General features: G+C 50.2%; 2 protein-coding genes across 2 annotated transcripts in view; both read right to left on the bottom strand.

Moving 5' to 3' along the window:
* Positions 1 to 7,531, bottom strand: part of GANAB (glucosidase II alpha subunit) — a 21,362-nt gene extending 13,831 nt beyond the window's left edge. The window contains exons 1-4 of the mRNA XM_007944878.1: positions 7,494 to 7,531; positions 3,593 to 3,697; positions 3,325 to 3,433; positions 2,960 to 3,087 (exon numbers count right to left, since the gene is read on the bottom strand). Of these exons, the coding sequence (XP_007943069.1) occupies positions 2,960 to 3,087; positions 3,325 to 3,433; positions 3,593 to 3,697; positions 7,494 to 7,531 (380 nt within the window). The remainder of the gene's footprint in view (positions 1 to 2,959; positions 3,088 to 3,324; positions 3,434 to 3,592; positions 3,698 to 7,493) is intronic.
* Positions 7,532 to 7,956: 425 nt separating this feature from the next.
* On the bottom strand, positions 7,957 to 12,392 carry INTS5 (integrator complex subunit 5). Its single transcript, XM_007944877.2, has 2 exons — positions 12,313 to 12,392; positions 7,957 to 10,936 (listed from the first exon to the last, which is right to left on the bottom strand). The coding sequence occupies exons 1-2, from the start codon at positions 12,390 to 12,392 to the stop codon at positions 7,957 to 7,959; spliced, it is 3,060 nt and encodes a 1,019-aa protein (XP_007943068.1).
* Between the last annotated feature and the right edge of the window lie 3,742 nt (positions 12,393 to 16,134).

Here is a 16,134-nt window from a genome sequence, read left to right as displayed (position 1 = left end):
GCTCAGGGTGCAGAAGAGTATGAAGGGATGGACGCTGGGAGGAGGTAGCTATGGGGAGGAAGTGGGAGGGGAGCTGCTGCATTGTAAATTTTGGTCAATGTCATGAGGCAAAGTATATGTGAACTGCTGTATGAAAAGTGAATTTACTCTGTAAATCTTCACCCAAATCCTAATAATAAAAAAATAATAATAATAAAAAAAAAAAACCAGTCATAGATCAAAGGGAATATATCCATGAGTACACAGAGGATAAGGAGCTCTGATGGCATAGTGCCTCAGGCATCTGACTGCTAACCAGAAGGCTGGTGGTTCAAATCTACCAGCCACTCCATGGAAGAAAGACTGGGCACTCTACTTCCATATTTACTGCCTCAGAAACCCAAAAGGGGTCACTATGAGTCGCAATCAACTCAATGGCAGTGAGTTTGTTTTTTTAATATAGAAACAGGTTGATATTTCTACATACTTATTTGTATGTCTTATAAAAATGCCCACATATTTAACAGAGGCAACAAGGGGCAAAGTTATGGTAACTTCTTAGCCACAACCAAACACCTCGAGGGAGTGAGTTGAAGGGCCTACAGGCTTAACACTACGGTTATGGGGGACATCAGGCTCAATTGGCCTAACATACTATACAGTAACACTGTCCTACAGTCTACTCTGGAATCTTAAAAGCTTGTGAGTGGCCATCTATGATGTAACAACTGGGTCTCCCCTCGTCTAGAGCAAATAAACAAACAAAAAAACTCACTGCCATCAAGTAGGATTCAACTCATAGCGACCCTTCCTTGGGTTTCCGAGGCAGTGACACTACAGAAGTAAATTGCCCAACTTTCCTTCCCAGGAGTGGCTGGTGAGTGTGAACCACCAGTCTTCTGGTTGGCAGTCAAATGCCTTAGATACTATGCCACCAGAGCTCCCCAGACCAAAGAAGAGTGAAGAAAATCAAAGATGCATGGAAACAGCCCAAGGAATCGACTCAGTGACAGTGGTTTTTTTTTAAAAAAAAACTTCTTACTGTGGTTTCTTATTAAAAAAACTGTTGTCGAGTCGATTCTGACTCATAGCAACCCTACAGGGCAGACTACAAGTGCCCCACACGGTTTCAAAGGCTGTAAATCTTTACGGAAACAGCTTGCCACTTTCTCTCCTGTGAAGCAGCCAGTAGAGTTTAAACCACTGAACTTTCAGTTATCAGTCAAGCACTTTAACCACCAGGGCCCCTGAGCTCTGTGAAGGGTGGTGATGTAATTTGGAATGGATAAGGGTGATAAGGGTGATGGCTGAATAACATGATAAACAATTAATGTCATTGCTATATGTGTACAGATTGAGAAAATGTCAAATGTTTTATTAGCATATGTTTCTCATAAAAAAAAATTAACTACACGTAAATGTAACACGGTTAAATAAAGTATGAAAAAAAGGAAACCTCATATGACATTCACTAAAATATTCCCTATAAACTTCTAAAGCAAACAAGACCACGTAACTAATTGCCGACGCATGTGTACACACACGTCTACATGTTCACACATACACATGATGAAATTCTAAGACATGAGAAAAGGATAAAGGTCAGATAAGGATCACCTCTGGGGAGTAAGGGTACAGTGTAGTCAATTACTTGGTATGGCTCCTCTAACCATTTTCTTTGTCATTCTTAACAAAATATTGGGTTTAACTACGCAAATATAAGGTGAGTTGGTACAAATAAGTTGTATGGCACCCTCCGCATGTGGATTGATTCGTTTTGTCGTTCCACAAGGCTTAAAATGAGCCCTCCTAGAGGCACAAGGGAGTGGTCTCACTACCATCAAGACAGAGAAGAGCCGAGAGTGCAGTACGACCTTAGACCTGAGATCCCTGCACTGAGACTAGGGCTGAGACAGTAGCAGCAGAACAGAGAGACGAGCATGAGTAATGTGGTGAGCTTGCCAGCCCACAGAGCAAGAAAGCTGAGTATCTTTGGGCAGGAGCATTGATGGCGGAGTGGAATGCACCTGGGTGTACCTATCAGCAGAGCTAAAAGAGCTTTGTAACACTTGCCCAAGCAGGGCCGAGGCTGGGCCAGTAGGCCAGTGGCCAGGCTGAGAGGCCAAAAGCCTAAGAGCCACATGCCTGAGGGTATGGCCAAGGGGAGGTTGTCCTTAGCGTTCCTATACCTGAATTATAACCTGTTACTTCCCTAATAAAACACTGCCCTAATGAACCCCATAATTATGAGTATTTGGCTATGAGTTCTGGGTGGCCACTGCAATGAATTTTCGAACCCAGCATAGAAGTAGGGTGCCATGGGAGGGATGGTTGGTGTCAGAATCAGTAAGAAGGTTGGAGGGTGGTGGCATGTCTGACTTAGGCTTGATAGTAATCAGCCTTGGGCTGCTGATGGCAATTCTGTTTCCCCTTCCTGAAGTTGGGAGGTAGTCAGAGGAGGATGCTATCTCCACATGCTTTCTGCACAGGGGTCTAGGCCGGTGACAAGTACGTGGCTGGGTTGAGTGGAGGATTTACAGGTGTTTATTGTTATTTTCTAAACTAAGTACTTCACAGACAGCTATGTATGAAACAGTGATGACAGTGTTATGACCCAAGAATCTGAGCAATCTTACTCTGAGTTTCTGAAAAGGAAGGAAGGGACGGAGGGAGGGAGGAAGAAACCAGAGACACTATATTCCTGGGGGGCAAGATATGTGCCTCATTTATACTGCCAGCACCTAGCCCAGGCCTGGATCAGAAGAGGAAGCAACTCCTGTTTGCTGAATAAATGACAGAATGAGGATGGAAAGTGAGAAAGTAAGTGCAACAGAGGGAGAGATGGAGACAGCATGAGGAGAGTAGCAAGGGCCGAGTGAGACAGTCCCCCATGCGGGAAAGGAAGTCCATCAGTGAAAAAATGTTCACCAGGAAGGAGAACAGGGCCATGAAGAGCATCTGTTTCTCAGGAGAAATTTACCGCGCTGTAGGGGGATCAGCCACCAACACATCTGGCACCCGGTACCGGGGCCGCCTGGGCTCCAGCTCATCGATTCTGATCCGAGTCATGTTCTTCTCAAGGCCCTGGAGCTCCAGCACCAGCAATACCTGTGGGGGCCAGACATTTGGAGCTGGAGAGGAGAAGCCACACGGAACGCCCTCTGAACTCATTCCTGACCAAAGGGTTTCCTCCTCGTAGCCTTTTTCCTAAAGGAACTGAAATCTGAATTCCTCACAAAGTAAAAGCCCCAAGATTAGGCTGGGGCTGCTGACTAGGGGTTTCCCCTTTTCAAATAACTCTTCAACATCTGCCCACCCCCACGAGGCTCTTCTTTGTTTCCCGACCTTGGTGACCTCGTTGATCAAGTGGACAGTGAGGCCATCGGGACCAAGCTGCAGGGAGTCTAGCAAGGCTCGGTACGGAGAGAGGCCTGGTCGTACGCTTCGCTGCCGCCTGCCAAGGGGAGTGGTTCAAAATTAAGGTGAGGAGGTACATCCCAGTGTCCTTGGGCCCCCTTATCACCTGCAATGTTCCCAGGCCACTCCCTCAGCCACAGATCCCTCCCGCGTTACCCTACCTCCCATCCCACCCACCCTCCAAGAAATGTCGTACTTGCAGAAGGAACTCTCTTCACAGGTTTTAAAGTTGCTTCTATCCACAGCAAGGGTAATTCCCAGGCCAAGCCCTAAGCAAATCAGTACCAAACCTGGCCAAGACCTAAGGAGAAAAAGGACAGAGGTATAACAGTCAGCATGGGGTCAGGAAGGGCCCCACCTTCCAAGGGAAAGGCCTCTTCTTGCCACAGTCCTAACAGATGGCTCAGGAAAAAGAGGAGGAAGATGGAGACCCCTCAGACAGGAAAGAAGGCAGAGTGCACGTGGGGTTAAGGGGCAGGCCTGAGGGGCAGGCTCAGCACATCTTCCCTTCCAAAGGCAGAGGAAGTGGACAAAGGATCTTTAACTTTCAGAGGACTTGGTATTGACGCTGGTTACATCAGCCTCTCAAAGGAAAGAAGCTAACAGCCAGTCCCTGGGGAAGTGGTGGCAGCATGTGTGGGAGAGAGAAACAAAGCAAGCACGCCATTCTGCCATTCCACAGACGAGGAGGAGCTAGAAAGTTAAAGATGCACCCCCAGCTAGCCTGCCAGTCACAGTTTGAAGGGCTCTAACTTCCTTAGTGTCTTGTTCTTCTGATAGCTACTCCTTTATCTTCAAAAGGATCACCACCATTGTTACTGACGAGCAAAGTATAACAACAGTGAGCCCTAAGAGACCCTCAGAGGCATGGCTACCTGCTTCATAGCCCTACCCCTCAACTCTACCTGCAGTCAAAGATTATCAACGTCTGGCTCCTACCCCCTCAAAGATTGACTTAAATGGTCTGACCTCAGTCCTGTGCATTACTGGTGTAGTGCCTAAGGCATCTGACTGCTAACCAGTAAGTTGGCGGTTCAAACCCACCAGCTGCTCCATGGAAGGAAGACTAAGCAATCTACTTCTGTAAAGATTCACCACCTCAGAAACCCACAGGGGATCGCTATGAGTCAGAATCGACCCAATGGCAGTGAGTTTGGTTTTTTGTTTGTTAATAACACAATAAAAAATAAAAGTTCCCTAAGCGAGTCGTTGGGCCTGTGAGCTTGGGACCATTGTCGTGGGGGACATCAAGCTCAACTGGCACAACACACTACACAAAAACACTGTCCTACATCCTGCTTTGGTGAGTAGCAACTGAGGTCTTAAAAGGTTGTAAGCAGCCATCTAGATGCAACAATGGATCTCTCTTCATCGAGAGCAAAGAAAGAAGAAAATCAAAGATGCAGGGAAACAATTAGTCCAAGGCACTAGTAGATCATGCAAGCCTCATGTAACCAGGAGACCAGGACAACTAGATTGTGCTTGGCTACCACTGTCAACCACTTGGAAAGGGATCAGTGCAAGAGATCCTGGATAGAGTAGGACAATGTGGAACAAAACGCAAAATCATCAAAAAGACCAGGTTTACTCGTCTGATGGAGCCCAGTGGGACCCCTGAGACTATGGCCCCTAGTTACCTTTCAGGTCTGGAACTGAACTCACTCCTGTGGCTTCCAGCCAAACAACAGACAAGCATATGAGGTGAACATTTACATCAGGTAGATACACTACTTGGAGCGATCGATCCTGGAAGAACAGAAGGGTAGTGTTTGCATAAGGATACAGAGAGAAAGTTTGGAGGGAGTGGAAGTACATGAGAGGGAAGGACACAGGAAAGAGGTAACTATGGGGAGGAAGTGAGAAGAGAGCTGTTACACTGTGGGGAATTGCAGTCAAAGTCATGAAACAAAATGTGTTCTGAACAGTGCATAGAAAATGAATTTGCTCTGTAAACTTTCACCCAAATCACAATAAAAATGTTTTTTAATTTATTTTTTTAAAAAAAGCTCCCTAAACAACTGCAAGGAGCAACCAGGGTTCAGAACCCATTCTTTACACATGCTATTTCACTGAATCCTCATTTACCTCTTTTTCCTTTCTTTTGTTGTATTCTTGGTGAGCATAGGGTTGGATTTTTTCCCCAGAGGAGAAAATTGATGCATAAAAGGATAAATAACTCATCTAAGATCAAACAGCTAGTAAGGGGTGAGACAGAGATGGAGCCCAGTTCCACCTGATTCAGGGAACCAAGTACTTAACTTGATGCAAGATACAGAACACTAACCACTAGCAGGCTGTCCTGGGTGGCCACACTGAAGACTATCGTCCTAAAATTATCACAAACTATCCAATGACAGACAAGGGACTAATAAAAAACAAGAACAAAAACTAGATGCCATCGAGTAGACTCCAGCCCACAGCAACCTCACGTGTGTCAGAGTGAACTGTGTTCCATAGGGTTTTCAATACCTGATTTCTTGGAAGGAGATAGGCAGGCCTTAGACTGAAGGACATATTCATCCATCCTGAGTAAAATCCGAGACAAGAGTTTTCAAACTTCAATTTCTCTTAATAATCACCTGCAAGCTTATTAAATGAAGATTCCAGAGCCCCAGGAATCTGCACTATAAATATGCTCTCCAAGTAACTCTGATGTAGGAGTCCAGGAAGACACTCTTGAGAAAATGGTCCAAATAAGAAAAACAAAAACAAAAGAGGCTTCTAAGCAACACCATTCTGCAGCCTACTAATAGGGTAATTAAGAGTAGGACACATTAGCCTGAATAGCTGCTTGACAGCTAACTGTAAAGAAAATCACCAGAAAGAAGAATCTAGACCACCATAGTATGCTGTCCTGTTCCAGGAGAGTGTACAAACCAAATACTCCTGCCCATGCCAGACAGAAAAGTGAGGAAAATATGAGGCACAGAGGTATAAAAGGCCAAGCAGGAATAAACAGGAGCAAAACATAAATAAGAAATATACCAGAACTCAACAGGCACGTTGCACAATCAAAGATCCAGAGGAGGGACTGCATCAGGCACCCTGAGCCACTGACCCCATACCCACGTGCCCAAAGCAGCAGTAACGAGATGTACTGTGAGTTAAAAACCCTACTTGCACAATCTGTAAAAGGGGTTTGGAGAGATGCCAACGGGAACAGGATTTCTAAGGAACCTCCCAGATAGGACCTGGTGCAAAGCCCTAGGAACTCAGGAATGCCCTGAACACCCCAGGCAAGAGGTGGTCACAAGTCAAAATTCAGGACTAAGCCGCAGAGCAAGTGCACCACCCGTTTACTGACTGTTTCAGATCACAGGCTCCCAGGGAGGTGAGTTTAGGATCCACGCTTTTTTCACGGTTGCCGGTAGTACACGCCTCTCCCATCCCAAGTAAGTGCACCCGTTAGGTCCCGGTAAACGTTTTGTGGTCCTGGTGATGTGATTCGAATCTTTTCTTCAGTAATACAAGCTCGAGAGCCCGGACTAAACCATCCAAGTACATGTTGTGTTTGAGCAACATCACGCAGGCAGTGTGAACTTACTAGATGTCGCCCCGGCCGTGCCCAGAGGCCGTGGACACCAAACGAGCTAGGACTGGTGTCCACGTGAAGACAAGGGCAGGGTCCGGGGCTCGGCGGGTGGGGGCGGGGGCAAGAACAGTGGTGCAGACGGAACTGCTGGCCGCGGACTGAGAGAGGCCGTAGAGCAGCAGCCTACGTTCCCCGAGGCCGGGGCGCTTCTCGTCCCCCGCCCCGGCGGCCCCGCGCACTGCAGGCAAGAGGCGGCAGCACTGGCCTCTGTGAGTCGCCAAGAGAGGGCGGCGGCTGAGAGTGGCCAAGACCAGGCCGAGCGCACGGCTGCGGCCCTCTAGAGCCGCCCGGCTGAAGCGGGGAGTTCCAGAAGCTAGAGAGCCCAGCGCCGCGCGGATCTACCGCGGAGAGACTGGGGACGTCTGAGGCCGCCTCTAGAGGAACAAAAGGACCTTGCGAAGGCTGGAGATGGCAAAGTCTCAGGAGACTTGATCGGAAGGAGAGCTATGGGGCTTAGGGGGGCTAGGGGCGTCCGGGGCGCGCCCCCGGATTCCGGGCTCCTCACCGCCTCCTACGCTCCGCCACTGCCGCTACCGCCGCCATCTTGTGCCGGGTTTGCGCTTTGACCTCGGACCTCCCCTCCCCCCGCACGCGTTGAGCCACGTATCCTAACTCCCGCCCCTTCCGGCCTCCTGATTGGCCTGGCCAGAGCACCGCCCAGCAGCTGTCGCATTGGCGGAGTCAAAAGTCTGAATACTGGGCGGAGGACAGAGGCGGAGCTTAAGGCCAGGGGCGGGACCGTCCAGAGCCAGGCGAGCTGTTCGACTTTGCCCGCTCTAAGCATCAGACGGAGGCACTTGACGGTTTTATAGTCAACTCGGCAAATTTTATTTAGGAAAAAAAAGGTGAGGAAGGAAAAAAGTGACAGCGCTCTTTGGGCCGAGGACTTAGAAACCTCCACCTTTCCAGAGCACCCTAACACCTTATCTCACTGCAAACACCGCCTTCGGGTCTAGAGTATAAAAAGCTTATGTCCCCTGCCGAAGGAGGGTGGACGGCGAAGACGCCTGGAAACGGCCAGAGAAAAGGCCCAGGCGGTCGATGTTGCGGTGGAGGACACTATGCAGCACAGCCAAATGGGGTCCCCCGTCACCCCCACCCTCCCTAGAAAAGTCCCGGATGAAGCGGCCTCGCTCTGACTGGAAGATGAATTTCTGGGGCAAGGGCCCATGCTCCCGGAGGAAGCCCCAGACACTGAGCAGCAGCAGGCGCACCTCAAACGGTGCCAGTTGGCTAAATACCTCGTGCATGTTGCCCAGGGCCGGTGGCAGGAGGCTCCCCTCGGCCATCACAGCCACCAGGGTGCAGGATGCCTCCAGCTGCCAGGGGGAGTGGGCTGTGTCTGGGTGGCGAGAGGCTTCCCAATGGCCCAAGAGGGCCGCCAGCAACCCCCGCAGTAGCACGGAGCAGTAGCACAGGGCTGGGGGAGCAGCTGCCACCAGCTTTAACAGCTCAAAGAGCAGGGGCTGCTCGCGGAAGCGCCGGCCAATGCGGAGATCCCGCTCCACTGTGGCTCGTGCATGCTCCTCCGGGGGCCAGGCCAGCTCAGCACCAGCGGCATCAGGACACACACTCTCCACCAGCGTCACTGCCACTGCTTTGGCTGCCTCTGGGCTCAGGGTGGGGCCCCCCCAGAAGTCCCCACATTCTGTGCCACCAGGGGCACTGCAGCAGTGTACCAGGAGGCTGAGGAGGCTCTGGGTGTTATAGATAACTTCCTGGTGATTGCGTGACTGGACAAACTTGGGAGGTTTGAGGCCACGACCGATGACTCCAGCATGGAAAACTGACCAAATTCCTCCAGGCCCTGGCACAGCTGCAGTGTGCCGTCGGTTAGTGTCCAACAGGGAGGCCGAGGCCAAAGGAGCCGAGACCACTGAGAAAGTCTCACTATCCTCATCCACCTCCCCTCCAAACAACTCTGTGTTGCCCCGATGTAAGGCTCCCTCAACAAGCAGCTGCAGCACAGCCTTGAGCCCCGCCGGAGAGGTCTGAGAGAGGCGGGTGAGAAGCTGGGAGGCCGAGGCCACACCTGGGGGCCCGTGCAGCCTCAGGGAGGCAAAGAAGCGATGCACCCCAGCCCTCACCAACCCCAGGAGTTGGGAGGAGGATAGGGCTTCTGGAGGGAAGGGACAAATGGCCAACAGGGAGGCAGCGGCTTCAGCTACTTCCTCCTCGGGATGTAGTAGGAGGGGAGCCAAGTCAGACAGATGGGCTGAGGCCGACTCCCCAAACTGGGCCCCTAGGGCTGCAGGGCCTTCGCCACCCTGCTGTTCCCACCCCACCAGCAAAGCCAAGTTTCGCAGGAACCGGGCTGTGAAGGGTGGCTGCAGAGTCCCTGCGTGCACCCGAGCCAGGCAGCTTCGGAAGGCCAGGGGCAGGAGGCCAGAGAGACTGACCACCAACCCCGCGTATAACTGGGTGGCCAAACTCAACTCTTCAGGGCTTCGGGCCCGGCTCAGTAAATGGCCCAAGGCCTCAGGTCCACAGCTAGGCCTCGTGTAGACAGAGAGCAGGCCCAGGAGCTGGTGCTGCCAGAGGAAGCGCTTCCGTTCCAGTCGTAAGGTCTCTCCACACAGCTCTCCAACATGGTTCCTTAGCGCATCTAAGAAGGGCACAGGGCGGGGAGGAGGGGGTGGGCCCAGCACCCCCTCCCCGGGAGGCCCTCCCCGATGATGCACCAGTTTCTGCAGGTGCAGCAGCAGCAGCTGGATCAGCCGGTCACAGGCCTCACGTACAGTGTCTGGCACGGCCAGGCCCTGGGTGGTGATGACCGAGGCCGGCATAGCTGTGTCCACCAAGAACTGCAGCAGGCGGTAGGCACCTGCGCCCGAGGCCTGGCTCACCAGGTGCACGGCCAGGTTCAGCATGTTGTCCAGTTCCTCTCGGGGGAATCCCTGCAGGTGCTGTTGCAGCTGGCTCAGCACAGCCGGAGGCTTGAGGCAGTCTACCAGTTCTCCTGAGACGGTGCCCAGCAAAGCTGGTGACATGACTGCCAACTGCAGCAAGAAGGGAACTGTGGCCTGAAGGGAAGGGTCCCCACTCCGGCCCCCAGGTCCCCCTGCCAGGCTATCGTGGAACATCTGCAGGAGCTCCCGTCGGATGCTGTCTCCGTGGCGGGAGGCCAGGTGCCCTAGGATACCTACGACTGAGGCGATCTTGGGTACCCGTTTCTCCCCAGGGATGGCAGGAGATCCAGGGAAGGGGTCTGCAGAGGGGTTTTGAGAAGTGCTTGCAGCACTCCCAGCAGCTCCACCTCCAGCCCCGCTATGGACACAGAAGTCCTTGAGGCCACAGGAGAGGACTCGGGAGATGATGGTGCCGGGAAAAGAAGAGCCAATGTGTGCTACGACCCAGTCAAAGTGAGGGGAATGCTGGACCGAAGTGTCCAGCAAAGCGTCCACACAGGCGTCTGGGCAGCTGCCAATGAGAGCCGAGAGGCACTGCACGTAGATGTCCATTAACGTGCGTGTGGCTCGGCAGCCCATCCACAGCTGCAGCAGTTCATTGAGAGAGCCAGTGGCATGGGGCACACGCTGGTGCTGGCCTGAGTACGTGCTGCTCAGTTGCCCCATGAGGTCAATGGACCACGCACTAATCACAGGTGCCCAGGCCTTCGGGTTGGCCCGGATAAACTCGGACAACACCTGCTGCACTTCCTGTACCACATCCTCTAGAGCAGGGCCCCCAGCAGGAACATGGGAGGATGGCGGTGGGCGGAGGTGAGGTGGGCCAGCCACAGGGCTTTCATCCAGAGCAGCCAGATGGGCCCGGACACTCTCGTCAAAGACGCCTCGCAAGTGGTCAAGCACGGCAGCCCGAGCAGGTGGTAAGGAGCGGAGCAAGAGAAGACCACAGCGAGCATGTTCCGGGGCAGAGAGCTGGTGGCCCAGCACAGGGTCGACGCCAGTCAGAAAAGCTTTGATTTCCTGGGACAGCTCCTGAGCACTGGAAGGAAGCAAGAGAAGAATGGTGTGAGGTGTTGGGCAAGTTATGTTCCCTCGCTGAGCCTCACTTTCTACGTAAAACAGGAATACAAACTACCTCCCTCATAACATGGTGTTCACACTAGTTCACCTAGGTCATGCCAATCACTGGTGTTCACACTAGTTCACCTAAGTCATGTCAATCACTCAAATACTAACTCTTTTTCTTTCAATAATCCTACCAACATTAGAAAACTCTTAGAACGGGTCAGATACTCTTAAATACTTTATACATATTCTCTCTATCCTGACAACAATCCAGTGAGGTAGGTACTATTATGATCCCATTTTACAGATAAAGAAACTGAAGTTAAGTGATCACACCATAAGCTCCAGGATGGCAGGAACTACTTCTGTGCTCATCACCAATGAATCCTCTTCTGAGATGCCTGTCGTATGGGAAGTGCTCAGTAAATATTTGTCAAATTGAGTAAGTATATTTTGTGTTCCTGTAACGTCCATTTTAAAAACACCTTCCCACCTTGACCTCTCCACCTCTACCCCCATAACAGAAACATCCCTGATCTTTAATGGATCCTCTCTTAATGGAAACAAAATATTAGAGTTCTAACTTACTTCTTACTGGGGGCTCTTCCTCCTAACACCTGTTTCGTCCCATATCGTGCAACCATTCTAATCATCCTCCACTTGGACACCACATCAACAACTTTCCTTCCCTCCACTCTGAACGTGCCTGGGACTCAGGGTGTCCCTGGGCACACACAGGGTAACGCCTTTCAGCCGTTCCCCTCCCCAACTGCATGGGCTCAGCCCTAAGAGATCCAGAAGCCAATGTTATGAGAGCAGGCAAAATCCTCTTCCTCTAATTGCCTTTTCTGCCAAAGAGGCAGCATCCTTTAGGGGCTGATAAGGCTCTAAAGGTGCCCTATGTCTCAGGTTCCCCCAAAGGAACCTGCTAAGGTGAGGGGTGTGTCCCTGTTCAAGTGCAATGACAGGCTAGCGGGAACCAGTCGGTCGGTGGGGTCAGGGTTTCAGGGCATCCCCCTGAGATCAGAGCGCTAGGTTCCTTCGGTTCTAAAAGAGGCAGGACATCTGGTTCCCAAGAGTTCTGATATCCCCGACAATAGGGTGAACAAGGCCGGGGTCTGGGGTATCTAGGCATTGGGGTTTAGAGGGAGGGATGGCCGAGGTCTTGGGAGAACGGGACCTGGAGCCTGAACGTTTTGTGAAGCAGTCCCTGAGGTCTGGGAAGACCGGATCAAGAATCTCTGAGAACCTGGACGCGAGTTCTCGAGGGAGGATCCGGATCTCTGCCGAGGCGGCTGGGGATTGGCGCGGGACCGCGTGGCGGGGGAATATGACAGGAGCTCTGACTACCTGAGCGGCGCGGGACCGTGGGTGGCCGGGGCGGGCCCGGGAGGCCCTGGGGCCCCGGGGGGGTCACACAACGCGGACATCCCGGAGCCCGAGCCCAACCCCGAGGCGGGAGCGGCGGAGCGCAGGCGGCGCATGCGCGCTGACTAGGAACCTAAAAGGAACCCGCGACGCGGCCTCTCAGGAAAAGTCACCCGGCGATGTCCGTGATCCTCAAACATTGGTTCCGCCCCGCGTCGTGGTTCAGGCGGACAGCTACGGCGATGACAACGCGAAGCCGAGCATCCCTCAGCGCTCCCACTTTTTTTCCAAAAGGCGGTGGACACAGACTTAACGCTAGCTGAGGCCATTCACAGTTGGACTTTATTATGTTTCCTAAGGCACTTGACTGCTAACCAGAAGGCTGGCGGTTCAAACCCACCAGCCACTCCTCGGAAGGAAGGTTGGGCAATCCTACTTCCGTAGTGATACTGCCTCGAAAACCCAAGGAGGGGTCGCTATGAGTCAGGGCTGACTCGACGGCACATAACAACAACAACAACAAAGCAAAAGAACACGAGATGTTCAATCATAAGCTTTAAGAAAAGGAAGCACTAAATTGTGACTGTAAAAATCAGCTGAAGAGAGAGTCGGGAAGGGGAAAGCAAAAAAGAAACTGGGCAAAAGAAGAGAAGATTCTAAGAGAAGAAAAGAGCGGGAAGAGAAGGAAATACGGGCCAGCCAGAGTGAAGTGAAGGTGTCCTCGAGGTCAGGGGTCAGTCAGTCCTTCTAGTAGGGTTAGTTGTTTGGAGTTTGTTCTCTCTCCAACCATCCAGCACAAAGACCATCTTCTAACCCACGTCACCCACGTCCCTGTACCTGGTAGAGACGGAGCTTGGTAACAACATACTGAGCTAGTACTCATTAAGACCTCCCACTTGTGTGTGTGTGTGTGTGAGATTTGGGTGAAAGTTTACAGAGCAAATTCACTTTCCATACAGCAGTTTACACACACGTTGTCTCATGACATTGACTACAATTTGCCCCAATGCAACAGCTCCCCTCCCACTTCCTCCCAATAGTTACCTCTTCCCTGTGTCCATCACTCCATGAACCCCTGCCCCCTGAGCTGTCTCCCTGTGCACACACAGCCCTTCTTTCTCCCATGATTGGTCTCTCCAAGGAGTGTATCTACCTAATCTAAATGTTCAGCTCATATGCCTGTCTTTTGTTTGTCTGGAAGCCACAGGTGCGGGTTCAATTCCAGACCTGAAGGGCAGCTAGGGGCCATAGTCTCAATGGTTCCACCAGGAAAAGCTCCCACCCTTGATCAGTCTACCTAGATCAAGTTCCACATAGTCTATTGATGAGCTGTGTACTTTACATACCTCTCCATACCTATTTCCTCATCTGAGGAGAGCTACCTCACAGGGTTGTTGTAAAACCGTTCGCTGTATGGCACTTAGAGGAGTGTCTGTAATTATAAGTGTTAGAAGAACATTAGTTATGTAATTCCATTTGTTGAATGAATGCTAGAAAATAAGTTTTTGACAGCAAGGACTTTATGTTAAAGGTCTATTATGTTGAAAGTTCTGTCTTCATCACCTACAACTCTGTCTGCCTGGCATGTGGCAGGTTCTCAATAGTTTTGAATGAAGGAAAGAAAAAGAAAAGTGCAGAGATCCTGAGGTCTGGACTATCCACAAGGCTACTCCTCTCACTGGAAGTGTGAGTTAAACTAACACCAGGTGGTAGGTACTAATGACACTGTGGTTGTGCTCTGAAAGCTAAATCCACTGAGCTTCTGCTAACAGTTATGGGAAAATCTGGAAACAGTAAATGGTGATGGTTGTGCAACATGATGAATACAATGTCACTGAATTGTACGTGTAAAAAATGTTGAAATGGCAAATGTTTGTTGTATTCATATCTATCTATCAAAGGGAGCCTTGGTGGTGCAGTGGCTAAATGCTCGGCTGCTAACCAAAAGGTCCCTGGTTCAAACCCTCTAGCTGCTCCACAGGAGAAGGATATGGCAGTCTGCTTCCATAAGTCATATGTCATTATGACCTTGAAAACCTTACAGGGCAATTATGCTCTGTCCTACAGGGTTGCTATGAGTCACAATTAACTCCACAACAGTGAGTTTTGGCTTGGACCTATCTATCATCTATCTTACCATTTTAAAAAATATACTCAGACCATATATGAGGTTAGCGGACAATATTTCTACATATGTATTTGTATGTGCTGTCAGAATGTCCAAATATATAATAGAGCCAACAAAGGGCAAAGATATGATAACTTCTTGGCCACAGTCAACCACTCTGAGAGTGTAAGTAGTTGGACATATGTGCTCGGGACCATGGTCGCAAGGGACATCAAGCTCAATTGGCATAATATGCTACAAAAATCATTGTTCTACATCCCACTTTGGTTAGTAGTGACTGGAGTCTTAAAAACTTGCAAGCAGCCATCTAAATGCAACAGTCAGTCTCCTCATCCAGAAAAAAAGAATGAAGAAAACCAAAGACACATGGAAACAATTAGTCCAAGGGACTAGTAGACCATGGGAACCTCAGCCTATATGACCATGAGACCAGAAGAACTAGATGGTGCCAGGCTACCACTGTCAACAACTCAGAGGGGGATAGGTACAGAAGATCCTGGCAAGAACAATGTGGAGCAAAACTCAAAATCATTAAAAAAAAAAAAAAGACCAAGTTTACTGGTCTGATAGAGCCAGGTAAGACCTCTGAGACTATGGCGCCTAGTTACCATCCAGGTCTGGAATTGAACTCACTCCCATGGCTTCCAGCCAAACAATAGACAGACATATGGGGTGAACATTTACATCAGATAGATAATTTCTTAGAGTGATCAATTGTGGGAGAACAGAAGGGCATTGTTTGCATAGGGTGATAGCTTGAAGGGAAGGAGTACATGAGAGGGAAGGACACAGGGAAGAGGTAACTAGAGGGAGGAAGTGGGAAGAGAAAAAGCAAGCTAAAACACTAATTATGGTTCTTTATTTGATCATACATTTTAGAAGTTTAATCACAAAGTGTATCTACTACATAAAAAAAACAAAAACAAAACTGCCATTTGACATGTAGCAAACCCCATTTTATGGAAGTAGATTTCCCCATCTTCCTTCCATGGAGCGGCTGGTGAGTTTGAACCACCAACCTTCTGGTTAGGAGCCAAATGCCTTACACTTTGTAAGGCCACCAGAGCTCCGTATCTACTACCTACTACCAGTAAATATGAGAAAGAATTTTTACTCCTCGCTCTGCATCAAACTTGGACCCAGCACATCCCTTCTTTGGGCCTTAACTTCTGATCTGTGAAAAGGCTTTTAAACCAGATGAGTATCTATCTGAGGGGATAGTTGTCAGGCTAATTATCTAGTAATATATATATATATATAAAGGACAGTGTCTGGTGATGAATAAAGGGCTTGTGATAGTTGGAGCTGTGTGTCAACTTGGCTGGACCACAATTCTGTGGGGTTTGAGCTATTGTGGTGTGGTTGTTCCCATGATGGGATCAGGTGACTATGTTCTGAGTGGCCAATCTGTTGAAAGGGAGTTTCCCTAGGGGTGTGGCCTGTTTCCAGTATATCCAAGACATCCTGGGAAGAGAGACATTCCTCTGTGGATCAGGATTCTGTTGTGCTGCCTACAACTGTCCACGAGTGAGCAGTCCACCATTTGGCCTGGAGATCTTGGATTCATCATTCGTTAGAGTCAACAGCTGGTGTACTGCCTGCCAGCCTTGAGCTTCTCAGCCCCTGCGGTTGCGGAAGCCAGGAAAACTCGACGTATATATATATATATATATATA

This window comes from Orycteropus afer, unplaced genomic scaffold (assembly GCF_000298275.1).
Source record: "Orycteropus afer afer isolate SDZICR_OR568_19922 unplaced genomic scaffold, OryAfe1.0 scaffold00130, whole genome shotgun sequence".
NCBI lineage: Eukaryota > Metazoa > Chordata > Mammalia > Tubulidentata > Orycteropodidae > Orycteropus > Orycteropus afer.
Note: the sequence above shows the minus strand (reverse complement) of the source record. Positions and strands in the feature narration are given on the sequence as shown.